At 43.0% G+C, this 12,946-nt stretch overlaps 1 protein-coding gene across 2 annotated transcripts in view; it reads right to left on the bottom strand.

The window, feature by feature from the left end:
• Positions 1-2,973, bottom strand: part of LOC137380065 (protein FAM107B-like) — a 193,008-nt gene extending 190,035 nt beyond the window's left edge. The window contains exon 1 of one of the 2 annotated variants that reach the window (XM_068051632.1): positions 2,872-2,973. In XM_068051632.1, the coding sequence (XP_067907733.1) occupies positions 2,872-2,895 (24 nt within the window). In that variant the 5' untranslated portion in view covers positions 2,896-2,973. The remainder of the gene's footprint in view (positions 1-2,871) is intronic. The other variant, XM_068051636.1, reaches the window with a different exon arrangement.
• Between the last annotated feature and the right edge of the window lie 9,973 nt (positions 2,974-12,946).

The raw sequence follows: 12,946 nt of genomic DNA, 5'->3' as shown, positions 1-12,946 counted from the left end.
TGCTGTGTAGAACTGGACCAGGTCATACATACAACAACAACCTGTATTTATATAGCACCTGTAATATAACAAAACACACCAAGGTGCTTAACAAGAGCATTATCAATAAAAGCATTTTTTCACACTGAGCCACAGAAGGAGATATCAGGACAGTTGGCCAAAAGCTTGGTAAAAGAGGCCGGTTTTAAGGAGTGTCTTAAAGGAGGAGAGAGAGGTGGAGAGACACAGAGGACTATGGAGGGAATTCCAGAGCTTAGGGCCAAGCCTGCTGAAAGCACAGCCACCAATGGTGGAGTGATTAAAATCGGGGGCACGCAAGAGATCAGAATTTGAGCAGCGCTGGGATCTCAGAAGGTTGTGCGGCTTGAGGAGATTACAGAGATGATGGGGGGGTGGGGGGGGGGGGGGGGGGGGTGGTGCGGGGGACGAGGCCATGGAGGAATTTGAAAACAAGGATGAGAATTTTAAAATTGAGGCATTGATTAACTGGGAGCCAGTGTAGGTCAGCGGGCACAGGGGTAATGGGCGAAACCTTGTGGGAGTTAAGATACAGACAGCAGAGTTTTGCATGAGCACACGTTTATGTAGGTTGGAAGATGGGAGGCTGGCCAGAAGAGCATTGGAATATTCAAGTCTAGAGGTAACAACGACATGGATGAGGTGATCTGAGACAGGGATGGAGTCAGGTGACTAAATATTACATGAAATGTACAGCACAGAAGCAGGGCATATGGTCCACCTGTACCATGGTAGTGGTTATGCTCCACATGAGCCTCTTCCCACCCCTCTTCATCTAACTTCAACAGCATAAATTTCTATTCCTTTCTTAGTCATGTGTTTATTTAGCTTCCCTTTAAATGCATCTATGCTATTTGCTCAATTACTCCTTGTCATAGCGATTCCACATTCTAAAAAAAAGTTTCTCCTGAATTCCCAATTGGAGTTATTAGTGACTATCTTATAGTTATAGTGCCTGGTTCTGTTATCACCTGCAAGTATAATCTTCAGGAAGAATTTTACTGGCCCCCAGGTAGCAGGTTGGGAAGCAAGAGGGCCAATAAAACAGAAGTCCTGCCGCCAGGCATTTTCCCAGTGGTGAGACCGGATGTGAAGTGGCTGCTTACTTCAAGGAGGCAGGCAGCCAATTAGCATAAGTAAAGGCCCTATTAAGGGCCCTTTTATGGGGCTGTTGACATCTTACCAATGGTGGAGCGGGCTCCCGCCTCATGGGGAGGCTGCCAGCTTAATGGGCAGGAACGCAGCCCCCATGGCACCAACGATCTCTCTGGAGGGGTTTCCCCTCTGCCACTCGGCCTATGAATTTTTCATTTTTTTTCCAAACTTACCTGCTGGAGGCTTGAGGTCTCCCAGTGATGCTGCTGAGGCTTCAGAGCTGCCGGCCCTCTCATTGGGCCGTCAGTATCAGGGGCCTGCCCACTGTCCTTAATATGGCAGGCCTACAGACAGCCAATTCGGAGGCTGCCTGTGATAAAATCGCTGAGTCGGTCCCCATGTCTTTAAGCATGGGTCGGAACTCAATTTTTGCTCCGATATCAATGTCCTGAAGCCCACGTTAAAATTCAGCCCATCATCTCTACATCTACCCTGTAAATCCTTTCATAATTTTAAAGACCTGTATTAGATCGGCCCTCAGCTTTCTCTTTTCTAGAGAAAAGAGCCCCAGCCTGTTCGATCTTTCCTGATGGGTTTATCCAACCAAGAAGATAAAATGTTCAATATAAGTGCGTGCTATGTTCACAGCTAGGGTGATGATGGGGCCATTAGATCCCTCCCAGGGCCATGGGCCCGGGGAGTGAAAGTAGAAAGGTTGCCACTCCTAATTATTATCTACTGACCTTTGCCAGGAAGTTGACCTCAGGCAAGGACAGGATCAAACTTGGATGCAATGCTCCAATATGGTTCAATGACCTTGCAAGACTCACTGTCTACCACTAAACATGAAGAACAGCCAATCAGAAAAGGTATCAGAAAGCATCCAGTACCCTTTGAATTATATACAGAATGGGACAAAGAAGGTAGCAGGACTTTTTTTTCCTGCTAATTTTCCATTCCCCTTCCCCTAAAGGCATTAATTCCTTGCTGGAATATGGTTTCACATGCAGGAACCACCCTAGTACCTTTCCCAAATGGCCACTCCTAGGCAGTGTGTACCCTGAGATATTTGATCCTGTGCTCAGCCAACATTAGAACACCAGCAAGGGTCACTGTGATTGTAAGAAGAACCTTGGCTCATTTTTCCCATCCGGTGGACCACTATAACATCCTGACCATTGACCCACTGGAGAGCAGCTATGCCGTTCTGGCTCAGCTACTCACTGTCTTAAACAGCCATGTCATTGGAGGAAGCTCTACCGTAGCAAGACCTATGCCAGTAAGATCAGAGGTGCAATGTTTTATCATCAATATTCCAACCAAAGGGTTTCAATATCCACAATCTTTACTGTTTCATACAACCCATACATTGAATTGTACCAAATCTGCCACATTGGGCAAAACCGGGGAATAAGAGAAAGCATGGGAAAATAAATAGATCAGGGGAAAAAAATGACATTTTGATTGGTAAACATAAATAAAATCTGTACTTCATGTTCCTTTATCAGTTAACAGAATGCACTTAAAGCAATGCAGACGTATAACTTATTTCTCTCTTTTCAAACAGTAATCAATCAGTTTTGTACGTGTCAGTTCTTCTTAGCAGGTGGCACTTAACTTTAATACAGACAATTATTCACACTTAGTGTATAAAATATGGGACTAAGCTACTAATGTTTTATGAGCTGCCAGCAGTTCTGACCCCTTTTTTCATCATGCAAACTGTTAAATTATGATGAAGAACAAAAGACTCTGTACCTTTTTGCCATGTGCTGCTCCCATGCTGATGGTTCCCCTCACTCCTCTTCAGGATCTGCTGCAGTTTCCCCTGAACAATATCCTTTACTGTCTGAGCTCCCTGTACTTTCTCTTCCTACAAGAGGAGCTGCCTGCACAATGTGCGAGGAGGCACAGACTGCAGCAGGCAGGCAGGAGAAGTGAAAACACGCAGCTCTGGCACCTTGACAACTCTGGTTTCTTCCACAGAACCAGTGCTTTACTAATTCAGCAGAAGGGCAAAGACCTGGGATGAGAGGCCAAAAAATGTATTGAAGGGTCTAACCAATTTACAAAAATAAATGAACAAATATAATCACCGCAAATACAATACTGATCGACATAAATATTTCTCTAAGTCCACAGCCTTTTGGCAAGCTGTAGTGTGTGCCCTGTGAAGCTTTAGTACTGAATAAAGATTACATTAATTACTCATGACACAATGTGGTGATGCACAGAGCACATGGATGGCTTTACATAGAATGTGACAGCCCCGAGATGCCTCTCTATTACCATACAGAAGGTGCTCCTGCTGCATGTGGGCCTGGGTCTTCCCACATTTACATTTGGATTTTTTCCCAGCCGTAATGCCAGCCATTTTGGTACTTCACATAAATCCATGTACCCTGGTAAATTCTGTTCAACAACTGCTGGTGATGCATCACAGTCATACAGTTCTTGAACTTTAGCTCAAAATCCTCTTAGTCTCCAGTTGATCAACAGTTGAGTTACAATACGCTTACATGAGTGAACTGCAAAGTTCTCAATCCTTTACTTGAAGCAGGCTTTTTGTTAAATGAGTTTGAATATCTGATTAGCAAAATTTAAGGTGGACTAATTGACAAGCCCAAACATTACACAAATATACACATCTTTACACATTCCAACCGTTGATTTAAAGAATCAAAACACAGTATAAAATCTTGCAAGGATTGCTAACTTGCAGTTCTCAAAACCAAGGCCTGATATTTTACCTAAGAATGTGTCAGCCAGCGATTCTTTTTCTGTAAGGGGATTAAGTCAGCTCCCTCTTGCATATATTTTTATCATTGCTGACTTTGTAAATAAACTGTTCAAAACTAGCTATGATCAACATTTCTTACCACCTGCTCTTTTTAGATTTTGGATATCCTTTCAAGGGCACAAAAAAAAACTTCTGGCTGTTAAAAGTCCTCACAAGACCGAGCTTTATAAAGCAGACCCGTGATTATGCTAGGTCTTGCTGTCAATCTGATATTCTGAACAAAACTGAGTGAGAAGGGATTAGCGATGTAAGTTTTCTCAAAAATCCTCCTCCCCCAGAATATCCTCATTCTCATTCACACCGTCAGAGTGAAGGTCAAAGCTTCATTGTATTTTGTTGTTGTGATATGACATCTATTCAGGATTTTTATATGAATCTACTAGTTGTCTTCCAGAACTACACTGATCCACTTAAAGTATCACAAATGTATCTGGTCCATCTGACTCAGTGCCATTTTCAACTCTGCTGCTCAGGAAGTGATCTGGGAAAGTGAATTGACTGCCCATTGTAGAACCCACCTATTGAAATCAATGGGATGGAAATTGGATGGGGTCTACAATGGATGGGCAATCTTCTCCATCCACCCAAGCAGTAGAGTTGAAAATGAACCCCCGTGAGTCACAGGTTTTATGCTGTAGCATCTTCTGATATATCACGAGGGAAAATTGAGTGCTCTCATCTGGGAGCCACACTGGAACGGAATTGGACCAGAAAATTGGGGTATGGTGCTCCAGCTCCAACTCCAATTCAAATCCGTGTTCACTGCAAGCGTGGCTCTTTCCAGGAAGACAGAAAAACTTAACTTGCCAAATGATCTTACACAAAATGAAAACATTTGGAGACAAATATTACTTTCAAAGAAAAACAATCTTTCCTGCATAGAGGAGGCTTTTCTCTTGATCATTTTGCATAAGGAGGTCCCAACGTGTAAACTGTAATATGTATTTTACTTTGACTTAGCCAGGCAATAGAAAGGTTCCCTCTGATAATGAAAATCTAGCACTGCTCCCCTCCATTTCCTCCAAAGAGACTATTTTAGAATTCTATTAGCAAAAGTCAATGTGATGGTCTAAACAAAGCTAATCATATAATCTATTGCCCTTGACATGCATCCCAGTATAAGTTAAACTTGCCTGTTTGAATTCTTCATCATTATTTTGCAAGACCAATCACTTCAGGAAACCATAGGACGGGGAGAGAATCAAAGTTGTAATAATCCCCACGATGATTATCTTACATAGAACCATAGAAGAACCATAGAAAAGTTACGGCACAGAAGGAGGCCTTTCAGCCCACTGTGTCTGTGCCAGCTGAAAAAGCTAGCTGCCCAATCTAATCCCATCCTCCAGCACCTGGTCCATAGCCCTGCAGGTTACAGCACTTCAGGTGCATGTCCAGGTACCTTTTAAATGAGTTGAAGGTTTCTGCCTCCACCACCGATCTGGGCAGTGAATTCCAGACACCCACCACCCTCTGGGTGAAATAGTTTTTCCTCATGTCCCCTCTAATCCTTCTACCAATCACCTTAAATCTGTGCCCACTGGTAATTGACCTCTCTGTGAGGGGAAACAGGTCCCTCCTGTCTACTCTATCTAGGCCCCTCATAATTTTGTAAACCTCAATTAAGTCACCCCTCAGCCTCCTCTGTTCTAAGGAAAACAACCCTAGCCAATCCAATCTTTCCTCATAGCTGCAACTTTCAAGCCCTGGCAACATCTTTGTAAATCTCCTCTGTACCTTCTGCAGAGTAATTATGTCCTTCCTGTAATGTGGTGACCAGAACTGTACGCAATACTCCAGCTGTGGCCTAACCAGTGTTTTATGCAGTTCCAGCATTACATCCATGGTTTTGTATTCTATACCTTGGCCAATAAAGGAAAGCATTCCATATGCCTTCTTCACCACTCTATCTACCTGTCCTGCCACCTTCAGGGACCTGTGGACATGCACTCCAAGGTCTCTCACTTCTTCTGCCCCTCTCAATATCCTCCCATTTATTGTGTATTCCCTTGCTTTGTTTGTCCTCCCCAAATGCATTACCTCACACTTCTCTAGATTGAATTCCATTTGCCATTTTTCTGCCCACTCAACCATAACAAACATTTATATCATTCTGGAGTCCACAACTATTCTCTTCACTATCAACTACACGGACAATTTTTGTGTCATCAGCAAATTTCCCAATCATGCCTCCTACATTTAAGTCTAAATCATTAATATATACCACAAACAGCAAAGGACCCAACACTGAGCCCTATGGAATGCCACTGGAAACAGCTTTCCATTCGCAAAAACATCCGTCGACCAATACTTTTTGTTTCCTGTCACTGAGCCAATTTTGGATCCAACTCGCCACGTTCCCTTGTATCCCAAGTGCTTTTATTTTTCTGACCAGTCGACCATGTGGGACCTTGTCAAATGCCTTACTAAAGTCCATGTAGACCACATCCACTGCACTACCTTCATCAATCCTCCTTGTTTCTTGCTCAAAAAATTCAATTAAGTCAGTAAGACACCATCTTCCCTTAACAAATCCATGCTGACTATCACTGAATAATCCATGCCTTTCTAAGTGGCATTTTATCCTATCTCTCAGAATTGATTCTAATAATTTACCCACCATCGAGGTCAGACTGACTGGCCTAATATTATTTGGCCTATCCCTCACACCCTTTTTAAACAATAGTACAATGTTCTCAGATCTCCTATCCTCTGGCACCTCGCCTATATCTAGTGAGGATTTGAAGATGATCCTCAGAGCATCCGTTATTTCCTCCCTGGCTTCCTTTAACAATCTGGGATACAATACATCTGGCCCTGGCGAATTACCCACTTTCCAGGATGTCAGACCCTCAATACTTTCTCTCTCATTATGCTTATCGTATCTAATATTTCACACTGCTCCACTTTTACTCCAATGTCTGCATCATCCCTCTCCTTTGTGAAGACAGACAAAAAACTCATTAAGAACCCTGCCCACATCTTTTGCATCCACACATAAGTTCCCTTGTACATCTATGATAGGCCCTAACCTTTCCTTAGTTATTCCTGTTGACCAGCCTCTCTGCAGCATTGGTATATGTCTGGGAGCAGGTCAACTGTGCAATCCATCTGTGTTTTGGAGAGTGAATGGCAGGGGGAGGGGATACAACTTCCCAGCCTGATAATAGATCAGACAAAGGAGGATGGTCCCAAATTCAATCCTTGGCCTATGGTAATTTGCCTGATCTCTGCCAGAGCAAAGCTGCTGGTTCTATTATTGTCCTTAGTGCTCCAGTGCTAGTGAGTGAGAAAAAAAAACTAGGCTTTCCACTTCTTGTTCCTAACCAGTGGACCTTGCTGAAAAGTGCAGTTGTATGAACTTCAGATGAAAATATTACAGTACTCAGATATGATGTTCTCTATAGTTGAATGCTCACCATCAAGGCTCATATGACCAGGTGCCATTTGGATGTGATCCTGTGGAGTTGGTTGTACTAATGAAACTGCATCTAGCATGACTTAGTTTTCAGGAAAGGAAATGATGTGAGACACAATGCTGGATTTCCCAGAAGCATCTTTGAGGAAATGGTAAAATACAAGTAAATTTGTTTGAATTTCAAGTTGATAGAAACCCTTGATGTAACCCCTGCTGTGGCACTTAAAGCCATGATCATATTGAACGGTATCGCAGACTTGAGGGGCTGTATGGTTTACTCCTCCTATTTCTTATGATAGAGATTAAAGACGTTTTATAGAATGTAAATGGAACATATTAATTAATGAATTTCCTGTACAGTTTAGTACACCAACATTTATTAATTTGCATATTTCTGGTTGCCAGGTAAACATGTTTAAAACATAACTGAAGTGCATACCCATCCTTTTAAAAACTGGTTTCGTGCTAGCAGTCTCATTAGAACACAACAGTCTTGTTCTTTAACCTGCAGAGGAGGTTTCCAATTTGATATTCAGCTCTAACAATGTTGTCCTAGGTAATGAAAATGTGGGAGCTAAGGTACTGATGATTCATTTGTGAAGTGACTGAATGGAAGTAACTGTATAGAGTATCTATTGATAAAATAATGTAACGTATTAGACAAGGGCAAATACAAAACCGGTGAAGTTAGAGGCAAAAAGTAAATGAACACTGTTACGACCTCAGTAGAGACTATTAACTTTAAAATAAGAGATATGATCTCCCCAGACCAATTAAAGAATTACATGACAAGATTTCATGTTTTCAGACTTTTACTGTAATAACTGAACTAAAAATCAACATGAACTAAACAGCACTTAATAGGTAGCTAATACACTAAATTACAGAGAACGGTATTGCCCATTAACTTATTAACATACTTGAAAACCCCACACCACATTTATATATTACACAGTGTTTTCCTTGAAAAGATATCCTTGCAGTTAAAAGTCCCAAACTCCTCCCAGTTGCAATGAGTTGGATCTCCCAGTGTCCTTCTGTTATGAACACTGGACTTTGTAACATGATTATGTTTTAAAAAAAAATTGATTTTTAAAAGTTTAAGGTGGAGTCTGGCAGGTCAGGTAACTTCACATCCTCTCTGTGAAAGGACATGACAGAACTCCTGGTTAACAAAGGACAACAAAGAACAAAGATAAAAGATGTCTTTTTTGAAAAAAAAAAGAGACTGCAGGGGTAACAGCTGAAGAACAATGAATTCCACAGTCCCAGACTTTCAGGTCATAAAACAAGGAGTCAGTGGTTCTGAAGATGCAAATGTACCAAGTAGCTGTTAACACCTGGGAACAATGGAAGGCCCAAGTACCTCTGAGAAACCAGACTTCTGGACTCTGCATATTAGAGCAGGTGGGGGAGGGGGGAGGCTGGGAGCAAGCGGCCAGAGAGCAGGGTGGCACGAAGTGAAGAACGGGGAACAATCAGCCAGGGGAGTGGGGGGGGGGGGGGGGGTGGGGAGGTGGGGAGCAGCAAGGTCTGGGGGGATGTGGCCGGTAGGAGGGAGGGGGAGAAAGCGTTGAGGCCTGGAGCGAGTTGCCAAGAGGGGAGAGCGGCCAGTGGGGCAGGAACGAGTGGTAGGGATCAAGCTACAGCCTCAAAATCTCCCATTCAGCCGCTCCCTCCATCGGAGTAGGGGACTGGATATCCGATAACGCTTTACAACGCATGCGTGAAGACCGATCAGGCTTGGATATGCGATGATGTTGGCAGTACGCGATGATGTCATCCCATGCATGTGCCACTTAGTCCTGGCAAGACGTAGGCAGTGCATGTGCACAGCTAGGAACACTCTGATGATGTTGGCGGGCCGCTGCATTATCAGGAGTCACTTTGTAAAATAAAAGTCTTAAAACATGAAATTTTGTTGGGTAATTCTTTAAATTGGTCTGGTGGTTTATATCTCATATTTTAATGTTAATGGTCTCACTGAGGTCGTAACACCTTCTCAACAACTAATGGCCTCTTTGCTCATTTCTCTTGAGCACATTCGATTGGTCTTGCGTTAATAAGACAATCTTTGGTGACCCTGTTGGTCTTTACTCCTCTGCAAATCTTAACTTTTAAATCGGGTTCAAGTCTTAGCAGCCTTTTGCTGTATTTGTGATCATTTCATTTTTGTGCTTGTGGCTGTTCAGTTTTCAGTCCATTAACACCCTATCTGTTCTAATGCTTTGTCTTTCAACACACCATTAACCGATTGTTTGCCTTTGCTCCATGACCTTCTGGTCGGTTATTCTCTGTGACCTTGTCCTATCTACACCTTCTCCTTTGTTATCTCTTGCCCCACTCCCGCTTTACTTGCTTAAAACCTTACATATTTCTAATATCTGCTAGTTCTGAAGAAGGGTCATTGACCTGAAACATTAACTCTGCTTCTCTCTCCGCAGATGCTGCCAGACCTGCTGAGTATTTCCAGTATTTCTTGTTTTTATCCCTGGGAAGAATATGGGTTCCTGTAGAAGCATATTAAAAGGATAAAGAGAGAGAGAAGGAGAGAGAGAGAGAAAGGCATAGTCATACAGGCAAAACATGTGGTAAAAACAATCTCAGTATTACAATAGCAAGAGTGTGGCCAGAGAAAAAATGCAGATCCGAGAGATCCTCCAATATGAACATTGCTCACATCACTATCCTTACTCCTGATCATGCAATTTTGTATGGTTCCCCACTTCTGAGCTACTCTAACTTAATTTGTCGTTTACCTGCAGATTCAGGCCCACTGCTTCTCAGCTCCAAGGCCTGTTTAGGCCAAACATGCTCCCCACCTTCTCTCAGCAAAAGTGCACCATCAGTTTCACACTCAGTTGGCTGCTCACAGCTCAAAAATATGATACCTTTGAAAACACCTGAAAATCATAACAAAAACTGAACAAAATATTCCAGCTTATTAGTGTAACACTGCAGGTCACTGTTATTCAACTAACATTCCTATTGCCCCGATATGCTTGGAGCTGTGGGGCTTCATGGGCATTTGATAGTTTTCTGTGCAGATCTGTAAAGCTTTCAATCCTTTCCATAACCAAATATTAATCTGGTATCTTAAATAACTTAATCAGCATAGTATTAATTGAATTAAGAGGGGAGCTAACATCATGTTTCATACTCTATGGAAAAATGTACATAATTCACTAGCTTAACTTCAGGCATTTTAATTTTGTATTCAGCTGTAGCTCTGCAATCACACTTTCAGGTAGGTTCTGTTTTATCCACATGATCAGCTTTTTTTTAAAAACATGGGTCATAATCGGCTCTCAATCCTTCCTCCCTCCCCCCCTATTGAAAACTAGTTCCAATTTAGTCATCCACTACTCAGCAGCATTTTAGTCTTAGAATTATTTTCATTAATCATTTCACAAGAGTTTGTTTTTTTTATTTGAAAGCGAAGAATTCTGTGTGCTTTTAAAAACTGAAAAAAATATTTTCTGTGAACATTGATTGTTGAAACTTGGTGTTTGAATTGACTGAGACTGCAAGACACCTGTTTTCAAGCAGCTCACATGGAAATGACAAGAAGATTTATGACTGTCACATGACTCATTGTTGGGTTTTAGTTTCAGTTTTGTAGTGTGAAAAAGACCAGGGAGCTGAAAGCAGCTAACAGTGATCTGACTGGGACCTGTGCTTGCAGACCAGAGTAAAAAACCTCTCCCTGAAAAAGAAATTCTACATTTGAGGTGGTGGTTGTGGTCTGCTGGAGAGAGGAAAAGACCCAGGAAAAGAGGAGTTGCTGCTCTCTGTGGAGAAAGGCTCCTTTGCTGAGAGGAAGCCCTGCATTTTAAAAGGTAGCAGACTCCTATTTCCTCCAGTCTCTGAAAAATCTCTGCCTCAGCAGTGATTCCTGTTGCCTCTTATGTTTTGAGAGATCCTGAAATCTCAAGAAAGCTTCTATTGCTGGACTGCTATTTCAAAATCCAAGTAGACCTGTTGCGACAACCTTTGTTGAAAGATCAGTGTGATGCCTGCTGCAGGTGAATTGCCTTGAAGCCTACCCATCACAGACTGTTCATTAACCTTGCCTGGAGAGACTTGGAGTGGCATCCGACTATCCGACTATTTGACTCTGGGACACTTCACCAACCTGGAAAAATCCCACCAGAACGTGATAACCCAATTATTTTATTATTCCCAAGAAACATTTGTAATCCAAAACATCCTTTTAAAACCGATTAACCTTTTTTAAAATGTATGTGTGTGTGCATGAGGGTTAGGAAGAATAAGAAGTTTGAAAAGAATCCTTTTCATATATAGATTTATCTCTATTGTTTGACTTAGTTTATTAATAAATGTTAATTTTGTTGTTGTTTAAAGAAACCTGGTTTCTTTTCTTTCTTTTGGGCCTCCTTATCTCGAGAGACAATGGATACGTGCCTGGAGGTGGTCAGTGGTTTGTGAAGCAGCGCCTGGAGTGGCTATAAAGGCCAATTCTGGAGTGACAGGCTCTTCCACAGGTGCTGCAGAGAAATTTGTTTGTCGGGGCTGTTGCACAGTTGGCTCTCCCCTTGCGCCTCTGTCTTTTTTCCTGCCAACTACTAAGTCTCTTCGACTCGCCACATTTTAGCCCTGTCTTTATGGCAGCCCGCCAGCTCTGGCGAACGCTGGCAACTGACTCCCACGACTTGTGATCAATGTCACAGGACTTCATGTCGCGTTTGCAGGCATCTTTAAAGCGGAGACATGGACGGCCGGTGGGTCTGATACCAATGGCAAGCTCGCTGTACAATGTGTCTTTGGGGATCCTGCCATCTTCCATGCGGCTCACATGGCCAAGCCATCTCAAGCGCCGCTGACTCAGTAGTGTGTATAAGCTGGGGATGTTGGCCGCCTCGAGGACTTCTGTGTTGGAGATACGGTCCTGCCACCTGATGCCAAGTATTCTCCGGAGGCAGCGAAGATGGAATGAATTGAGACGTCGCTCTTGGCTGACATATGTTGTCCAGGCCTCGCTGCCATAGAGCAAGGTACTGAGGACACAGGCCTGATACACTCGGACTTTTGTGTTCCGTGTCAGTGCGCCATTTTCCCACACTCTCTTGGCCAGTCTGGACATAGCAGTGGAAGCCTTACCTTTGCGCTTGTTGATTTCTGCATCTAGAGACAGGTTACTGGTGATAGTTGAGCCTAGGTAGGTGAACTCTTGAACCACTTTCAGAGCGTGGTCGCCAATATTGATGGATGGAGCATTTCTGACGTCCTGCCCCATGATGTTCATTTTCTTGAGGCTGATGGTTAGGCCAAATTCATTGCAGGCAGCCGCAAACCTGTCGATGAGACTCTGCAGGCACTCTTCAGTGTGAGATGTTAAAGCAGCATCGTCAGCAAAGAGGAGTTCCCTGATGAGGACTTTCCGTACTTTGGACTTCGCTCTTAGACGGGCAAGGTTGAACAACCTGCCCCCTGATCTTGTGTGGAGGAAAATTCCTTCTTCAGAGGACTTGAACGCATGTGAAAGCAGCAGGGAGAAGAAAATCCCAAAAAGTGTGGGTGCGAGAACACAGCCCTGTTTCACGCCACTCAGGATAGGAAAGGGGTCTGATGAGGAGCCACCATGTTGAATTGTG

Source organism: Heterodontus francisci, chromosome 19 (assembly GCF_036365525.1).
Source record: "Heterodontus francisci isolate sHetFra1 chromosome 19, sHetFra1.hap1, whole genome shotgun sequence".
NCBI lineage: Eukaryota > Metazoa > Chordata > Chondrichthyes > Heterodontiformes > Heterodontidae > Heterodontus > Heterodontus francisci.
The sequence above is the reverse complement of the archived record's forward strand: the minus strand, read 5'-3'. Positions and strand labels throughout refer to the sequence as shown.